We start from the raw sequence: 19,962 nt of genomic DNA on the forward strand, positions 1-19,962 counted from the left end.
GAGAGCCCGCCCTTCCTTCCGATCCTGCTCCTGACTTCTTTAAAGTTTATTTATTCGTCACAAGTAGGCTGACATTAACATTGCAATGAAGTTATGGTGAAAATCCCTTAGTGGCCACACTCCGGCACCTGATTGGGTACACTGAGGGAGAGTTTAGCACAGCCAATGCACCTAACCAGTGCATCTTTCAGACTGTAGAAGGAAACCGGAGCACACGGAGGAAACCCACACAGACACGAGGAGAATGTGCAGACTCCACCCAGACAGTCGGTGTCCGTGGGCACAGTCGATGCCTTCCGCGCCCGTTGGGCACCGCAGGGGCTGAGGTGCCTTATAGACCCTGACAATCACATTTTGATTTGACATGTCTTAAGTTTCTTTTGTACTTTTTGTTTCTGTTCAGGCCATTCCCCTTTCCTTTTTGGGGAGCTGCCCCTTTTACTTTGTCCTAACGTAATTTCAGTTTGTTTACTTGGTTTGTCCTAAAAAAATAGGCTCCACCCAGACAGTGACCCAAAGCAGCGAACCCGGCTGCCTGGCGCTGTGAGGCAGCAGTGCTAACCACTGTTTCTTTACATTAACTTTATTTAACTTTCAGATGTGAAATATTGTTGCATGATCAGGGCAGTTCTCCCCAGTGCCCTGGCCAGTATTTATTCCCCAACAAACATCACTAAAGAGACTGTTTATCGCGTGTTGCTTGTGGGATCTTGCTGTGCACACATTGCCTGCTGCAGTTCCCACAATCTAACACGACTACATTTCGAGAATACTTTATTTACATTAAAGAGCTTCAGGGCATCTTGAGTTGTGAAATGTTTTTCCACAGGTAGTTGATGCGATCCGGAAGACACAGCCTGAAGGAGCGGTGGAATCAGATTTTCAAAAAGGGATTTGATAAATAATTGAAGGTGGGGGAGTGCGGGAAAAGGTACGAAGCTGGAACAGGAGACTAAGATTCACTGGAGATATCTTTCTTGATTTGATTTGATTTATTATTATCACATGTATTAGCATAGATGAAAAGTATTGTTTCTTGTGCGCTATACAAAGCATGCCGTTGATAGAGAAGGAAAGGAGAGAGTGCAGAATATAGTGTTACAGTCATAGCTTGGGTGTACAGAAAGATCAACTTAATGCAATGTCCATTCAAAAGTCTGACAGCAGCAGGGAAGAAGCTGTTCTTGAGTTGGTTGGTACATGACCTCAGACCATTGTATCTTTTTCCCGACAGAAGAAGGTGGAAGAGAGAATGTCCGGGGTGCGTGGAGCCCTTAATTATGCTGGCTGCTTTGCCGAGGCAGTGGTAAGTGTAGACAGAGTCAATGGATGGGAGGCTGATTCGTGTGTGGATTGGGCTACACTCATGACCCCTTGTCGTTCCTTGAAGTCTTGGGCAGACCAGGAGTCCATACCAAGCTGTGATACAACTAAAAAGAATGCTTTCTATGGTGCACCTGTAAAAGTTGGTGAGAGCTGTAGTGGACACGTCAAATTTCCTTTGCCTTTTGCGGAAGTAGAGGGGTTGGTGGGCTTTCTTAACTATAGAGTCAGTGTAGAGGAACCAGGACAGGTTGTTGGTGATCTGGACACCTAAAAACTTGAAGTTCTTGACCATTTTCACTTCATCCCTGTGATGTAGGCAGGAGCATGTCCTCCACTTCCTGAAGTTGATGACAATCTTCTTTGTTTTGTTGACATTGAGAGATTATTGTCGCTGCACGAGATCACCAGATTCTCTATGTCATTCCTGTACTCTGTCTTATCATTGATGAGATTCAACCCACTACAGTGGTATCGTCAACAAACTTGAAAATTGAATTGGAGGGGAATTTGGCCACACAGTCAAAGGTGAATATGGAGTATTGTAGGGGGCTGAGAACATAGCCTTGTAGGCAGCGGTGTTGAGAATGATCATGGAGGAGGTGTTGTTGCCTGTTCTTACTGATTGTGGTCTTGGACTTAGGAAGTTCAGGATCCAGTCACAGAGGGAGTGGCTCTCCAAGTTCCTGGGTAATTCAAAGAAAGGTGCAAAGCTGGGACATATTCCTGTGTAAGGGGTTACAGGCTGGACATGGAATAGGAGGACTCCCCCCTAACCCTGTCCACAGTCCACATCGATTGGACATGGAAAATGAGGTTGTTTCACCAAAATGCAGCTAATGAAAATACTCCAACTTATAAATCAAAGAAAGGGTTAAATAAAGAAACATCGTTATTCCAAACTTAGGGCCTCACCCTGGGCCACTCCAAGCTCCCCTCAATTCTACCTGGTTCCTTATTTGTCATGAATCAGCTGGTCAGCTGACTATTACATCACTCTGTAATTGGTTCCTTGGTTTACTGGTCAGCTAACCCTTACATCTTGTTCCCATTGGTAACACTATATCCAATACAAAGTTATCACCGGTTATATACTAACAGAGGGCTCCCCCTAACCCTGTTCACAATCCACACTGACTGGCTGACATCCCGCTAGGTAGTCAGACCAGAGCCGCAACATTGACCCACTTGTTGGTCTTCCCAAATAAGATCACAATTCACTGCAGTCTCTCCTGGCTGTTGTATTGTTGGGCTGCTGGGGTGCAGGGGGGTGCAGGGCAAGGGGTTGGTTTGTCTCTCTGCCCCTTCGATGGTTTTCTGTGTGGGTCAGGTGACTCTGGTATCTTCTGCAACCTGTGAGAACCACACTGGGCTGGAGTGCCTGCTCGATATCAATAATAACAATTGGATTGCATAAGGAAGTATTTACTTTACACAGGATTTATTGTTATTTTGCCATTGTGTTGGTTTGATGGGGGCCATATATTTTGTTGCTATATTCAGGACACCTTATATCGCTGTGACCCTTGTCGACTCACCCAGCATCTCATTCCCATTCCAGCACAAAATGGCCCCATTGGCTATCAAACCATCCTTCTGGAAGCTATAATTTGGAGCAAAATTAATTGTCATTTAGTCAGGAGCAGGGTCATTAAGGAAAGCCAGCATAGAACATAGAACATTATAACGCAGTACAGGCCCTTCAGCCCTCGATGTTGCGCCGACCAGTTGAACCAATCTAATGACCCTCTAACATAATCTTTTCCAATATTATCCATATGCCTATCCACTGACCATTCGAACGCCCTTAAAGTTGGCGAGTCCACAACTGCTGCAGGCAGGGCATTCCATGCCCTTACTACCCTCTGAGTAAAGAACCTACCTCTGACATCCGTCCTATATTTATCACCCCTCAATTTAAAGCTATGTCCCCTCGTGTAGGCCATCACCATCCGAGGAAAGAAACTCTCACTGTCCATGGATTCATTAAAAGGAAATCATATTTAACTAACTTGCTGAAGTGTCTGGGGTGGGGGGATGGGGTGTAATAGAGAAGGTTGATGAGGGCAGTTTTGTTGATGTGGTGTATCTGGATTTTCACAAGACATTTGATACAGTGCCACACAACAGACTTGTGAGAAAAATTCTAGCTCATGGAGTGAAAGGGAGATTAAGCACTTGGATAAGAAATTGGCTGAGTCACAGGAAACAGAAAGCAGTGATAAATGGTTCTTTTTCAGATTGGTGGGAGGATTGTAGTGGAGTTCCCCAGCGGTCAGTGTCGGGTCTCTTGCTCTTCCTGAATTATATTAATGACCAAGACTGCAGTGTTCAGGGAATGATTTCCAAATTTACGGATGATATGAGGACTGGGAGTATTGTCAACTGTGATGAGGATAGTCTTGAACTTCAGAAGGACATAAATGTAACGGTGGAGCGAACAGAAATGTGGCCAATGAAATTCAATGCAGATGAGCGTGAGGTGATCCATTTTGACAGGAAGAATGTGGAGAGACGATCCTAAATGAAGGGATAAATAAATAAATCCTAGTTGAGGAGGAACTTCTTCACTCAAAGGGTGGTGAATCTCTGGAATTCTCTGCCCGTTGAAGTGGTGGAGGCTGCCTCGCTAAATATTTTTAAGACGCGGGTTGATGGGTTTTTGATAGGAGAGGGGATTAAGGGTTATGGGGAGAGGGCGGGAATGTGGAACTGAGCAGCGACAGATCAGCCATGATCTTATTGAATGGCGGGGCAGGCTTGAAGGGCTGGATGGCCTACTCCTGCTCCTATTTCTTATGTTCTTATGAGTAAGGAGGTGATGTTGAACTTGTATAAGACTCCAGTTAGCCCTCATCTGGAGACTGCCTCCAGTTCTGGGCGCCATTCTTGAGGAAGGATGTGAAGGAATTGGAGAGAGTACGGAGGAGATACACCAGAATGATTCCAGGGATAAAGAACTGGAACTATGAGGAAAGATTGGAGAGGTTGGGACCGTTTTCCCTGGAGAAAAGAAGCTGAGAGGAGACTTGATGGAAGTATTCCAAATCCTGAGGGGTATGGACAGGGGAAATAGTGAGAAAGTATTCCCTCTCAGGGTTACATCAATTAATAAAGAGCGCAGATTCAACATAATGGAGTAGAAGGATGTGAGGTAAAATGCTTCCACCCAGAGTATGGTTGGAGTCTGGAATGAGTTTCCTGACAGGGTGGTGGAGGCAGGTTCAGTCGAGTGATTCAAAAGGGAATTGGATTGTTATCTGAAAGGAGAGAATGTTCAAGGTTACAGGATAAGGCAGGTAGGACTAGGTAAAACACTATTTTAGAGAGCTAGTGAAATCTGATGTGCTGAATGGCCTCCATCTGGACTGTAAATATTCTGTGATCCTGTGAAATCACCTCACCAAGGATTAACCTCAGGACTCAAAACCACTCCTCTCTCTCAAAGTCAACATAACATTCAATTGGATTATGTTTGCTTTCACAATGAGAACATCAATTAGTTCCATCTTGTTACCAGGGCTGGAACTCTCCAACCTCACCCACGGCTGCTATTCTCCAGTCCCGCTGCTGTGAGCGCTAGATTCTCCGTTCTCACTGGCAGCAGTGGCCGGGTGGCTGACATCAGAGAATTCCAGCCCAGGGCTAGTTGAGGGCCAAAGGGCCTGTTTCCTGTGCTGTACTGAGCTTGCTCTCTGGCCAGGCTGTTCCAAAAAACTACGACAAAAACATGGTTCTCATCACTGCAACATTTGCCCATCTGATTATTCCAGGCTATCTGCAGATTGAAGTCCCCCATGTATTGTAGAAATGTCAGTCTTTCTTGTCCTTGGTATGAGTGAGGATCCTGAGGGGAGAGAGTCACTGGAATATAGATTAGCTGTAGCTGGACAAACAGATGGTAAAAGGATAGCTGAGCAGAGGTCTAGTGCAATCGAATGGGCTGTCAGGTAAAGTTCTATCCATGTGCAGTCTCATGTTTCAATGCAGCAAAACCACTCTCTGAAGGAGTGGAAATAGATTTTTAAACTCTGTAATGTCTCTTCCTGTAGCTTGACGTTGTCAATGACGTTCTCTCTTCTCCCTGACGTTACTGCTACCAAGGGATGCTGCTTATTTTTAACACTTTCTTGTTTTTATTTTCTCCATTTTTCAGTAAATCCTGACTGTTTTTGGGGCAAAGTTTTATGGAAATCTTACTATTATTACCACTTAAATTATTGACAACAGTTCAGCACAAACCAACCTCCCATCCGTTGACTCTGTCTACACTTCCCGCTGCCTCGACAAAGCAGCCAGCATAATCACGGACCCCACGCACCCCAGACATTCTCTCTTCCACCTTCTTCCATCAGGAAAAAGAAACAAAAGTCTGAGGTCACGTACCAACCGACTCAAGAACAGCTTCTTCCCTGCTGCTGTCAGACTTTTGAATGGGCCTACCTCACATTAAGTTGATCTTTCTCTACACCCTAGCTATGACTATAACACTACATTCTGCACTCTCTCCTTTCCTTCTCTATGAACGGGATGCTTTGTCTGTATCACGCACAAGAAACAATACTTTTCACTGTATGTTGATACGTGTGACAATAATACATCAAATCAAATCAAGTTCTGCATGTCAAAGACAGACAGGGATTAATACAGAGCCTTCCGTGTCCCCAGGATGTCCCAAAGGAATTTTTTTCACAGCCAGTGAAAGTATTTCTGAAGTATAGCCACTGATTTACTGTCAGAAATACAGCAGCTGATCTGAGCACAGCAAGATCCCATACAGTAATGTGGTGGTTGACAGGGAGTCTGTTCTTTTGTGATGTTGATTGGTAGATAATTATTACCTGGGAGACTGGGGATAACTATCGGCTCATCTTTTATGTTCTTCATTTATGGGCTGTGGGTGTCACTGGCTGGACAACATTTATTGCCCATCCCTAATTACCCCTTGAGAAGGTGGTGGTGAGCTGCTTCCTTGATCTGCAGCAGTCCATGTGGTGTAGGTACCCACAGTGCTGTTAGGGAGTGAGTTCCAGGAGTTTGAACCAATAGATTAGGCAGAATCGCTATAATTCTGCACCCCATTTCCGCCATCTCACTCCCAACCCCCTTTCCTCTTCAATATCCTTGAATGAGTTGTCACCTCCCAGATTCATGCCGTGTTTCCTGGAACTCTGGGTTTGAATGCCTCCAGTGAGGTTCCCTCAATACCAAGACAGCTCTTCCCAAAATCACCAGTGACAGCCTGTGTGACTGTCACAAAGGTACACTTTCCTGCCTCGCCCTTCTCCAGCTGTTTGCAGCCTCTGACACGGTGACCACCCCGTCCTCCTTCTACACCTCTCTACTGGATGCTCCCGCTGGCTGGGATTACACTCCCAGGTTCCCGCCTTATCTATCTATAGCAGAGGTTCACTTGCCTCCCTTCCTGCTCCCGCAGTGTAAGCTCTAGGCTCCCCCAAGAATCTCTCTGTGGGTCCATCCTATTTCTCATCCACATTGTCTGGAAGCACATTGTTGGTTTCCAATGACCTATGATGGTCACCAGCTTTACCTCACCACCATTCTCCACTCTGTCGGTAAATTACCAGATTTCTTGTCCAACATCTAGCCCTGGATAGCCAATAACTTTCCCCAATTAAATATCAGCAAATCTGAAGCCATTGCTTTCTGTCCCCACTCCAATCCCTGGTTTCACCTCCGACTCTATCACCCTTCTCAGCAATTACCTTTCATAAATGACCTGGATGAGGAAGTGGAGGGATGGGTAAGCAAGTTCGCAGATGATACGAAGGTTGGTGGTGTTGTGGATGGTCTGGAGGGATGTCAGAAGTTGCAGCGGGACGTAGATAGGATGCGAGACTGGGCGGAGAAGTGGCAGATGGACTTCAATGCAGATAAATGTGTAGTGGTCCATCTTGGCAGGACCAATGGGATGAAGGAATACAATATCAAGGGTAGGAATCTCTGCTGTGTTGAAGAGCAGAGGGATCTTGGGGTCCGGGTCCATAGGACTCTTAAATCGGCCTCGCAGGTGGAGGATGTGGTCAAGAAGGCGTATGGTGTACTGGCCTTCATTAATCGAGGGATTGAGTTTAGGAGTCGGGAGGTAATGTTGCAACTTTATAGGACCCTTGTCAGACCCCTCTTGGAGTACTGTGTGCAGTTCTGGTCGCCTCACTATAGGAAGGACATGGAAGCTATTGAGAGGGTGCAGAGGAGATTTACAAGGATGTTGCCTGGATTGGGAGGTATGCCTTATGAAGACAGGTTGAGGGAGTTGGAACTCTTCTCCCTGGAGAGATGAAGGTTGAGAGGCGACCTGATAGAGGTTTATAAGATGTTGAGAGGAATAGATAGGGTGGATTCTCGGAGGCTATTTCCCAGGGCTGAAATGGTCACTACGAGAGGACACAGATTTAAGGTGCTGGGAAGCAAGTGTAGAGGAGATGTTAGGGGTAAGTTTTTCACTCAGAGGGTGGTGAGTGAATGGAATCGGCTGCCGTCGATGGTGGTGGAGGCGAACTCGCTGCGGTCTTTTAAAAGACTTTTGGATGAGTGTATAGGATCTAATGGGATTGGGGGTTATAGATAGGTCTATGGCTTAGTAGGTATAGATGTGATCAGCGCAACTAGTGGGCCGAAGGGCCTGTTTGTGCTGTAGTGTTCAAAAACAAAAAAAAAATTACCTTAGGCTGAAGCCTGTAGATACACCCACACACACACACAAACACACTCATGCACTCAGACACACACACTCAGTCACTCACACACACACACAGTCACGCGCACGCACACAGAGTCGTGCGCACACACACACACACACATACGCAGTCGCGCACACACACACACACGTCGCTCACACACACGTGGCACACAGTTAGACAAACACAAACACACACAGATACATACAGACACAGTCATGCACACACACACAGTTGCACAAACACAAACACACAGGGACACAAATGTACAGATGGACACAGGCATATACACACAAACACATATACACACATACACTGAAAGACAAATGCAGACAGACACAAACACATGGGCAGCACAGTGACACAGTGGTTAGCACTGCTGCCTCACAGTGCCAGGGACTTAGGTTTGATTCCCAGCTTGGATCACTATGCGGAGTTTGCAAGTTCTCCCCGTGTCTGCATGGGTTTCCTCCCACAGTCTGAAAGAAGTGATGGTTAGGGTGCGTTGACCTGAACAGGTGCCGGACTGTGGCGACTAAGGGAATTTCGCAGTAACTTCATTGCAGAGTTAATGTAAGCCTTACTTGTGACTAATAAATAAACTTTTTACTTTACACAGACTGGTAGACAAATACAGATACACACACACACACACACACACACACACACAGAGACACACAGAGACACACACACACAGACACACAATGATAAACAAACAGAGGTAGACAAACACAAGTGAACATTTGAATTTTTAGTCTGACTGCAACAAAGGACTCAACACAAAGATTTTAATTAGTTGGCGCTGAACTGGAAGCTGTGTTGGCACAGAGCTTTAGCCTGGTACAGACGTCTTCAGGGTTTTAGAGCAGACAGACATATGGCTTGTGCGGTTGGCAATCTCCTCCAGGGGCACTGGGCTTTGACTGGCAGGAGCAAGGCACAGCTGGCTGGGTAACCCCACCCTCGCAGAGAGAGTGTCTAATGGTTATCTGCAGCCAGCCCTGTCATTTACCAGGTGTTTAACTCTGCTCACTGTAATTTAACACTGGGGATTCGAGAGGAAGTGGTTGTTTACAGGGATCAGGGCACCCGGAGGATGCTTCTCGACAAAGCCACGTGACCGATGCCTGTGTTTTTCCATTAGGGAGGTGGCAATGAGCCTCTCTCCCAGCCTGAGAGGGCTGGAGTGATCAGACTGGAGGGTGATTAACCCCCAGCCAATCACTGCACAAATCAGGCAGGCTGGAGAATTCATCAGGAGAATGAGGGGGATTTTTCCGATTCCATTTGCTCAGGCACAGACAGCACAGGTTGGAAGGATTGCAGGGGGAGGGGATAGCACGCTTAGCGCTGGCGAGAACCTCCTTTGAGACTCTCCCAGTCCTGTGCCCGGACGTGATCTGGTTCCTGCCCAACGAGGGCACGAAGTAGATTAGCATAGTTAAATATTCATTTAAATATTCCTTGTCCACTTCAAGCTAGATTTCCCCTGCTCCTAAGTGTCACTTTGGGCGGCACAGTGACACTGTGGTTGGCACTGCTGCCTCACAGCGCCAGGGATCCGGGTTCAATTCCAGCCTCGGGTCACTGTCTGTGTGGAGTCTGCACATTCTCCTCGTGTCTGCGTGGGTTTCCTCCGGGTGCTCCGGTTTCCTCCCACAGTCCAAAGATGTGCAGGTTAGGTTGATTGGCCATGCTAAAATTTCCCCTTAGTGTCCTGAGATGTGTAGGTTAGAGGGATTAGTGGGTAAATATGTGGGGGTAGGGCCTGGGTGGAATTGTGGTCGGTACAGACTCAATGGGCCAAATGGCCTCTTTCTGCACTGTAGGGTATCTATGATGATCTATGAACCACTCTGATCAAGGGCCTTGCGATCAGCATCAAATTCCTCAACGTCTCAGAGGAAAGTAATCCCAGCTTCTCCAATATATCTGTTCAGCGGTGTTGTGAAACATTCTAAGATGCTTCATTAGGAGCAACTGTCAACTTAAATCTACACAGCATAAGAAATAGCAGCAGGAGTAACCATTCAGCACCTCAAACCTATTCTGCCATTCAGTGAAATCATGATCAAATCCAGTTTCCTGATCACTCCTCATAGCCCTTGACTCTTCAGGTTTATCTCAGCATTGAATATGTTCAGTGACGGAGCATCCATATCTCTCTGGGGTAGAAAATTCCAAAGATTCACAATCCTCCGAGTGAAGAAATTCTCCTCATCCCAGTTCGAAATGATCAGTTCCCTATATTGAGTGTGCCTGTGGAGATCTGAACCACAGGTAGTCAGGTGTGGTTACACTATAGCTCTGTACAAATATAGAAAGATGATCATTTGGTAGGACAGAACGTCTTGACATGTTGTCAGACCAGTTTGTCTAACATTCATCAGCAATACCAAATATAAAGGGAACAACAATAGTACTTCATGAGCAGAGAGTGCTGATTAATTGGCAAGTGGACTCTGATTGGTGGAAGTGTTGCCATGAAGAATGCACCAGTTAACTGATGATTGACAGTTAACTTCCAAGCATCGTTTAAATTCAAACAAGGCAGGTTCGCTCTGATTGGTCAAGACATTGGCCTGAGACATGAACCAGAGACTGGTTGTTGCCCGTTATGTTTAGTTGCAAAAGGTGCATTGCGTGCACATGTTCTGTCTGTAAAAACAGGGGTCTGTGTATGAATATATGTGACTTCCAGCACACATAAGTGAGCCACACTGTGAGCCAGACTGATAATCCTAAATTGGTGGTCTGTGTAATTCTTAGCACAATCAGGATTGCTTAACAAGTGTTGCCCAATCAAGGAATCAAGTCATGAACAACACTTGTCTGAAATATGCCTGTTCTGTAACCTCGCTGAAGCAGAAACAGTTTGGCAATGCAATTAACAATGTCAACAAACACACAGTAAATCTCTCTAACCTTGAGCTCTCTGAAAGTCAGGAGTTTGTTCTTGCGCATGGTTTAAATTTCATTCTGCCTTCAACCCATGTCAGACAGGAGGAGGTATTTGCTGAGTTTGAACTCCTCCACTCCAAGATCTCCAGCCTCAAAGCAGCGTCCAATGAAGATGTTGAGTTCTGGAAGGTTCACCAGGTTGATCGAGTGCCCACGTATGAATTTGGCTGATTTTCACAAGCAACACAAATATCTGTTAGCGTTGTGAAGCCTCAAGGCCGTCAGATATTGGTTAACTGGTGCATTCTCTATGGCAATGTCTCCACCAATTAGATTCCACGTACCAACCAATCAGCACTCTCTTCTTATGGAGCATAAATTGTTGTTCCTTTACAAGTGGTATTCTTGTGAATCTGCCCTGAGTGCAAGATGAAAAGCTTCCACAACTTGTATCTTTTATAGAAAGACCTCCTTATTCTTGTATTCCAATCCCCTTACAATAAACACCAACATGGCATTTGCCTTTCTCATTGATTGCTGTCCCTGCACATCAAGAGGGAGATAGACATAGTTCTAATAAAAAAGGAATAAGGGGATATGGGGAACAGGTGGGAAGGTGGATTTGAGGCCAGGGGGAGATCAGCCATGATCTGATTGAATGGTGAAGCGGGATCAAGGGGCTGAATTTGCAAACTTCTGCCCCCAATTCCTCTGTTCCTGTATTAACTTTCTGTGATCCTTGTCTGAGTACACCCAAGCACCTCAGAGCATCACCATTTAGAAGTTTCACACCTTATAAAAACCATTTTGTTTTTCTATTACCAAAGTGAAGAACCTCACACTTCCCCACATTATTCTCCATCTGCCACCTTGTTGCCCATTTACTTAACCTGAAGTGTGGACCTGTCCTCTAATGGAGTGAGCTAGCTCTCACCATTGCGGCCAAGTCTCCCAGGTGGGTGGGAGGTGGTGGACGGTAGGGTGGGGGTGGGTGGGGTGGGGGAGCGAGGAAGGGGTGGTGAGCTTGCTCGCTGGATGTCTGGCTGGTCGCGGGTGCAGAGTGTTATGCCTCTGCTCCAGCAGTTCCCTCTGTGAAGTATGGTGCTGTGTTCCTCGCAGTCACCTCCCCCCCCCCCCACCCCGTCCCCTCCACCCCCATTGGGAATCGGACTCGGAGCTGGGGAGTTGGTTACAAAGGGACGCCATACTGATTACAGAGATGAAGATTTCCCAGGGTGAGCCAATCAGAGACAGGCCACCACCATCATGGCGTGAATCACATTGGAAACATATTCTTGTTAAAGAGTTGAATAAACAATGAGGTTTCCTGCCATCGGCACCAGCCGGATTTTTCCTGGTTTCGTCGACACCGACACTTTGGAAAAAAAATGGAAAAATTCCACTCCTGGTCTGAGCAGGCCATGGAATCCCTACGGTGCAGAATGGGGCCCATCAGCCCTTCAACAATCCCAGCCAGGCCCTATCCCCGTAACCCCACCTATTTACCCTGCGAATCCCCTAACACTAAGGGGCAATTTAGCATGATCGTGAAGATATTGGATCTGATTTGATTTATTATTGTCACATGTATCACCAAACAGTGAAAAGTATTATTTCTTGCACGTTATACAGACAAAGCATACCATTCATAGAGAAGGAAATGAGAGTGCAGAATGTAGTGTTACAGTCATAGCTAGGGTGTAGAGAAAGATCAACTTAATGCAAGACAAGACCATTCAAAAATCTGATAGCAGCAGGAAAGAAGCTGCCCTTGAGTCAGCTGGTACATGACCTCAGACTTTTGTATCTTTCGCCAGATGGAAGAAGGTGGAAGAGAGAATGTCTGGGGTGCGTGGGGTCCTTAATTATGCTGGCTGCTTCTCCCGAGGCCGCAGGAAGTGTAGACAGAGTCAATGGATGGGAGGCTGGTTTACTCTCATCTCATTGACTCCTTACAGCGCAGAAGGAAGCTATTCGGCCCATCAACCCTGCACTGACAACAATCTCACCCACATTCTATCCCAATAACCTTACATATTTATCCTGCTAATCCGCCTGACACTAAGAGGCAATTTAGCATGGCCAATCAACCTAACCTGCACATCTTTGGACTGTGGGGGGGAAACTGGAGCACCCAGAGGAAACCCACACAGACACAGGGAGAATGTGCAAACTCCACACAGTCACCCAAGGTTGGAATTGAACCCAGGCCCCTGGCGCTGTGAGCTTAAAAAATGTTGAAGTATTATTTATTGGTCACAAGTAAGGCTAACATTAACATTGCTATGAAGTTACTATGAAATTCCCCCAGTCACCACACTCCGGCAACTGTTTGGGTCAATGCACCTAACCGGCATGTCTTTCAGAAAACCGGACCACCCGGAGGAAATCCACGCAGACACAGGGGGGATGTGCAAACTCGACACAGATAGGAATCCAAGCCAGGAATCACACTGGGTCCCTGGCGCTGTGAGGCAGCAGTGCTAATCACTGTGGAACTGTGCAACCTGCCATAAGAACACGAAATATTAACTTTGTTTCTCTCTCCACGAATGCTGCCTGACCTGTTGAGATTTTCCCACATTTTCTGTTTTTATTTCAGACTCGCAGCATCCGCAGTATTTTGCTTTTATTTTGGATGGAGAAACTGTTCCATTTTGCACTAGGATCAAGAACTAAAGATGGTGATTCAAACAATCTTAAAAGAACCAACAGCAACGAGGAGAAGATTTCTGTTTTACATAGTGAGTGGTTAGGATGTGCAATGGACTGTCTTGGAGTGTGGTGGAGGAAAATAAAGTTTAAAGTTTTAACTATTAGCCACAAGTAAGGCTTATATTAACACTGCAATGAAATTACTGTGAAATTCCCCTAGTTGCCACAGTCCAGCACCTGTTCGAGTCAATGCACCTAACATGCACGTCTTTCAGAATGTGGGAGGAAACCACAGCACCTGGCGGAAACCCATGCAGACATGAGAAGAATGTGCAAACTCTGCACAGGCAGTGACCCAGGCCAAGAACTGACCTGGCACTGTGAAGCAACAGTGCTAACCACTGTGCTGCCAAGCCAATCATGGCTTCCAAAAAGGAACTGGTTAAGCATTGATGGAAGATTGCAGGGAAATATGGGGAGTGGGACCAATGAAATTGCTCTTCCAGAGAGTCCACATTGGGTTCTATGTTGTTCAAAGTTGTTGTTTTATGTGATGAAATGGTCTAGTGTCATTCCATAGTGACACTGCTGGTCAGCTGTGGAATTGCCACAGGTTGTTGCTGCAATTCACTAAAGAACCAATGGTGTCACTGTGGAGTCACTGAATGGCCCAGATGAAAGGTACACCAGGCATCGAAAAGAGATCTGCATTGATATAGTGCCTCTTACAGACATCTCAAAGCATTTTACAATCAATGAAGTACCATTTTAATGCAGGAAATGCAGCAGCCAATTTAGCTCACGAAGAGAGATTTTGAATAGACTGATCCTGTACTCGTTAGAGTTTAGAAGGCTGAGGGGATCTTATAGAGACCTACAAGATAATGAAATGGCTAGATAGGGTAGAGGTAGAGAGATCCTTCCCACTTAGAAAGGAAAACAGAACTAGAGGGCACAGCCTCAAAATAAGGGAGGGGCAGTTTAGAACGGAGTTGAGGAGGAACTTCTTCACTCAAAAGGTGGTGAATCTCTGGAATTCTCTGCCCGTTGAAGTGGTGGAGGCTACCTCTTTGAATATATTTAAGTCATGGGTAGATAGGTTTTTGATTGACAAGGGAATTAAGGGTTATGGGGAGAAAGCAGGAAAGTGGAACTGACTCACTTCAGATCAGCCATGATCTTGTTGAATGGAGGGGCAGGCTTGAAGGTCAAGATGGCCTACTCCTGCTCCTATTTCTTACGTTCTTACATAAGCATTTATTGTCTGTCCCTAATTGCCCTTCAGTTGAGGGCATTTAAAGGTTAATCACATTGCTGTCAGTCTGGAGTCACATTTAGGCCAGAACAAGTAAGGACAGATTTCCTTCCATTAAGGTGAATGAGTTTTTACAACAATAGTTTCACAGTCATCAGTAGACAATTAATTTCAGATGTTTATTGAATTCAAATTTCACCATCTGCTGCGGTGCAAATTGAACCCGGGTCCCCAGGATATTGCTCTGGGTCTTTGGATTACTAGCCCAGATTGTCAAGTCTTGTTGGTACAGTTGGTCAATAGGCCAGCCTCAGCCCCCACCCCCAGAACCAATTCTCCATCCCAATGACGTCATTGACAACCATCATGGCGGCCTGACCAATCCACTCCTGCCTATACAGCTGCCTGACAAGTAAAACAACATTTGGAAACGGAAACAAACATTCCGCCTAGAAAGCAAACAGAGTAACTCATTAAATAACAATATTATAATCGCAGCAATTGCAAACTGGCAAAGCTGCAGTCACGTCAATGACATCATTGCAGCATCACGTGACCACCAACACCCTGGGGCTGTCCCCAATGTTGCCTGAATAAAGTGGTCTTTTAAAAAATATTCTGAATAGAGAAGCAGCAACTTGGTGCGTTTGGACTATTATAACTATAGCGGTTTCGGAAGCGCTGATTTCAGATCGAGTCAGGAGCCGCAGTCGCCGTTACCCCCCCCGGGGCCCTGAGGCAGCGGGGGCGCGGTGACGTCATTGATTCGGGTGCCGCGTCATTGCGCGGTTACGTCACTGACCTGGTTGCCGCGTCTTTGCGCGGTGACGTAATCGATCCGGATGCCGCGTCGGTGCGCGGTGACGTCACTGATCCGGGTCCTGCGCCGGGCGCGGTGAGGAAGATGGCGCCCGTGGGGGAGAGGAAGGTTCTGGGCGGAGCGGTGGACGGGCAGGAGGCGGTGGAGGAGGATGAGGGACACAATCTGTGGTAGGTTAGCCGGGCCAGCAGCGGGACCTCTACCCTCCTCCTGCCCCTGGAGTTGCTGCCGAGGGTCGTGGCGGTGCGAGCGGGCGGGCCCTCTCTCCCTCCCTTCATCTCCCGGCTGTGTGGGTGCGCGGGCGGGCGGGCCGGTTTGTTTTCATCATGTTTGCACAAACAGCAACTTATATAAGTTACAGTTCTAGCCATTGGTGTGATAGAAGCGCCTTTCATCTAATTAAACATCCCCTCCCACTTCCCCCTCAGAGGGTTTGCCAAACTGAATACAACCCTGAGTCACATAGGGTGGTAGTGATTTATTATTGCCTCATGTATCGGGATGCAGTGAAAAGTATGGCTTCATACCGTTCATAGAGTACGTAGAGAAGGCAAGGAGAGGGTGCAGAATGTAGTGTTACAGTCATTGCTAGAGTGTAGAGAAAGATCAACTTAATGTGAGGTAGGTCCATTCAAAAATCTGATAGCAGCAGGGAAGAAGCTGCTGTTGAGTTGTTTGGTATGGTGTTAGGATGTCCCAAAAGCTTTATATTTTAAGGAGTGTCTTAATGGGGAGAGAAAGAGAAACAAGCATTTAGGGAGGGGGTTACAGAGTTAGGCCCAATGTGGACACTGGTTGTAATTGGGAATGCTGGTGACCAGAATTCAATGATTTGTTTCCCTCCCCTCCCTTCTCCTCTGTTTCTGCAGGACCTCCATCCTGAGTGAAGTCTCCACCCGCTCACGATCCAAACTACCCTCCGGGAAAAATATCCTTGTGTTAGGTAAGCATGAGATTGATGGATTAACGTAAAATTAATTAAGACAAAAGCTTTGGTATTTAAGTCTGAACATACTTTGTACAGATAATGCAAATCAGTTGCCTTAACTATTCCTGTAATTGATAGAAATGAATGTTTGCAATTAGCAAGGAAAAATATGAAATGATGGGTGAATGTTTCAGAAAATTATAGATTTTATGTCATGTAAGCATGTCGTTTAATCATTTTTGAAATATAAATGAGTGTTTTCTGTATTGGTCTAATATATTTACTTTTGCTCTTTCTCCAATTTTGTTTATTACTTCTCTCACCCAGTTATTTACTTCATTGTTAGTAATCACTGATCAATACTGACATCTCTTTGTAGGTGAGGATGGCTCGGGCAAGACCACACTCATGGCCAAGCTCCAAGGTGCAGAACACAACAAGAAAGGGAGGGGACTGGAATATTTGTACCTAAATATACACGATGAAGACAGAGATGGTCAGTGAGTCATCTGTGAAAACAGCATGGTGACTGTGTGTGTCAAATGTAATATGCGAGGGGTTGGGTTAGAAATACAGTGCAGCAGAATTTGTCCTGGTATGTCGTAACTTCTTGACCATGTCTTCATTTGTTTCTTTGTGGGTTTTTTATTCCAGTTCAGTGCAGTGAGTCCCCGGTGTTGGGATGATCTGATGGTGACAAGGGATTGTGTTTTGTATTCTGTAGTTGCATGTAGTTCCATTGACAAACTACAATTAAAATGGTTTTTGTGTGTGTGTTATAAAATGTACTTTCTCCAAATTAAGCAGGGTGTGTGCAGATTAATGTTTTTGGCAGGTGGTTAGGTTTGGGGTGTGCACTAAACATGGATAACCAATGTAAGATTCACTTTGTCTGCTGTTTGTTTTCTGAGAGCTTTTACTTACTACTATTTGAGGCAATTTGGTTTTGACTCTGTTCCTATACCAAAGGCAAGTGTTTTGTTGACACTTGTTGAGTTGGACAATTTCAGTTTTGTCAGAGCTGTGTAAGATGAATTGTTCTCACTAAATCTCCCAGCAGCATAATGAATCTCTCACTGTCCACTGCACAAAGTGATGCAACTGAAAAGGTTCAAGGTTTAATTCCTGCTTGGGTTAATTTGAGTAGCCTCAGTGTGTCTAGGTTAGAGAATGTTCCTACTGTTGATTTTCTGTTCTTGTATAAAATCTGGTGAGGTCAAGCTTGGCTTTATTTATCCCCAAATCAGTTGATTTAAGAGTCTGGGAACTATTGCTGATTGTGGAACATGACGCTGATAAGAATCTGCTTCTTAGAGTGGGCAAGAAAACATTCAGAATATAGTATATATGGTTCAGTGGTGCGTTTTGAATGTTTAAAGAAATGTTCATAAAATAATGCCTTGTCCCTCAATGTATTCACATTTGTTCAGATAATGGAGTTAGTGTCACTAGTAAATCATGTTAACTTGCTGTGGGAAGTGATACACTCGTTGTGGATTTGTTTATTGTCTTTTTCCTGTGCCATCTAAAGTTTTGAATTGATTTATTATTGTCACATGTATTGTCACGCCTTATACAGACAAAGCATACCATTCATAGAGAAGGAAAGGGGAGAGTGCAGAATGTAGCGTTACAGTCATAGCTCGAGTGTGGAGAAAGATCAGCTGAATGTGGGGTAGGTCCATTCAAAAGTCTGACAGCAGCAGGGAAGAAGCAGTTCTTGAGTCGGTTGGTACATGACCTCGGACTTTTGTATCTTTTTCCCGACGGAAGAAGGTGGAAAAGAGAATGTCCGGGGCGTGTTGGGTCCTTAATTATGCTGCCTGCTTTGCTGAGGCAGCAGGAAGTGTAGACAGAGTCAGTGGATGGGGGACTGGTTTGCGTGGTGGATTGGGCTGCATTCATGGCCTTTTGTAGTTCCTTGTGGTCTTGGGTAGATCAGGAGCCATACAAAGTTCTTTTTGCAGAATTTTATTTCTGTACATTTACATTTCAGTTCAGCCTTGATTTCAAAATGACTTTGATATCAAGGAGCTCGAGAGAAACTGGAACACGTTTGAATTTGGGTGTGTACAAGGAATAACTGACACCCGCAGTGAATAACAAGCTTAGAGTACAATTGGAAGTTTGAGTGGTTAATATATGGAATGGATCAGATTTTTATATCCAAGTCCCATTCCGGGAGTTCACTGAATGATCTAGTTGATTGTGTCATACTGATGGAGTGCTGCTTTGCAAGATTCTGCCTTCTGGGTGAGATTGAGGAATTGTCTGTTTGTGATTCAAGTGGACAGGAAAGATTCCAAGTCAGAGAGTAGAGCCAATGTTTCAAATCAGAATGACCCTTCATCAGAGCTCTGACGAAGCATCATCCTATCTCAAAACGTTGGCTCTATTCTCTCCCCACAGAAGCTATCAGACCTGTTGAGATTTTCCAACATCTGCAGTGTTTTACTTTTATCTTAGGATTCTGAGACTGGGTAGTTTTCCTCTTGGTGACCTGGGCATGCTCTGCCACGCAGCACCCCACAAAACTGAGTTTGAACCCTGTACCCTCCGTCACAAAGACAGCCTGTGGCTATTTTCCTGTGATTTGGAGATGCCAGTGTTGGACTGGGGTAAGCATAGTAAGAAGTTTCGCAACACCAGGTTAAAGTCCAACAAGTTTATTTGGGAGCACAAGTTTTCGCAGTGTCTCTCCTTCAGATGATGGACTGGGCTACATCACCCAGTCCATCACCTGAAGGTGTGACACTCCAAAAGCTTGTGCTACCAAATAAACCTATTGGACTTTAACCTGATGTTGTGAGACTTCTTACTGTGCTATTTTCCTAAACATTGTACGTGTCCATGCTCCTACCTCAAGGCTTTTGCTGCTGAAACTTTCAACCATTCCTTAGTCAGCTGCACTTTGAGCTATTCTGGTGTTGTCCCTCATCCAGCACACTCTGTAACTTGGGTATTGCTGTAAAAAAGAGCTACTTTTGTAAAGTCTTGCGATCATCAGGATATTTGCAAGAATAGAGCGTAAAGGAAGTCAACTGTTGATACTTTCTGAGAAGAGAATGCTGAATGGTAAAAGCGTTGCCAGTGAGAATGCATCCGTTGATAGTGACTGACACGTCATAATTAGGGCCTGCACCATTTGCTCACCATGCAAGCTTGATGCTGAAATAGGGCACATCAAAGACATCCTGCAGGCAAATGCTACAATGATCAGATCATTTCATGCTGTATGCTGCAAGCTCATGAATGTCACTTTCAACAATGAGAAGTGCCCTAATTACCTTGGAAGGGTAAGATATCTCAAATATGAACGACAGATGAAGTTGTTACTGTGTTGTAGCATTCGCCATTAACAAGGCACTACCATCAAGGC

General features: G+C 45.4%; 1 protein-coding gene across 2 annotated transcripts in view; it reads left to right on the forward strand.

The window, feature by feature from the left end:
- Positions 1-15,708: 15,708 nt before the first annotated feature.
- Positions 15,709-19,962, forward strand: part of dync1li2 (dynein, cytoplasmic 1, light intermediate chain 2) — an 83,290-nt gene continuing 79,036 nt past the window's right edge. For both annotated transcript variants that reach the window (XM_080186685.1, XM_080186686.1), the window contains exons 1-3: positions 15,709-15,825; positions 16,525-16,598; positions 16,963-17,079. In XM_080186685.1, the coding sequence (XP_080042811.1) occupies positions 15,740-15,825; positions 16,525-16,598; positions 16,963-17,079 (277 nt within the window). In that variant the 5' untranslated portion in view covers positions 15,709-15,739. The remainder of the gene's footprint in view (positions 15,826-16,524; positions 16,599-16,962; positions 17,080-19,962) is intronic.

This window comes from Carcharhinus amblyrhynchos, chromosome 4 (assembly GCF_965287045.1).
Source record: "Carcharhinus amblyrhynchos chromosome 4, sCarAmb.v2.hapA, whole genome shotgun sequence".
In the NCBI taxonomy this organism is placed as follows: domain Eukaryota; kingdom Metazoa; phylum Chordata; class Chondrichthyes; order Carcharhiniformes; family Carcharhinidae; genus Carcharhinus; species Carcharhinus amblyrhynchos.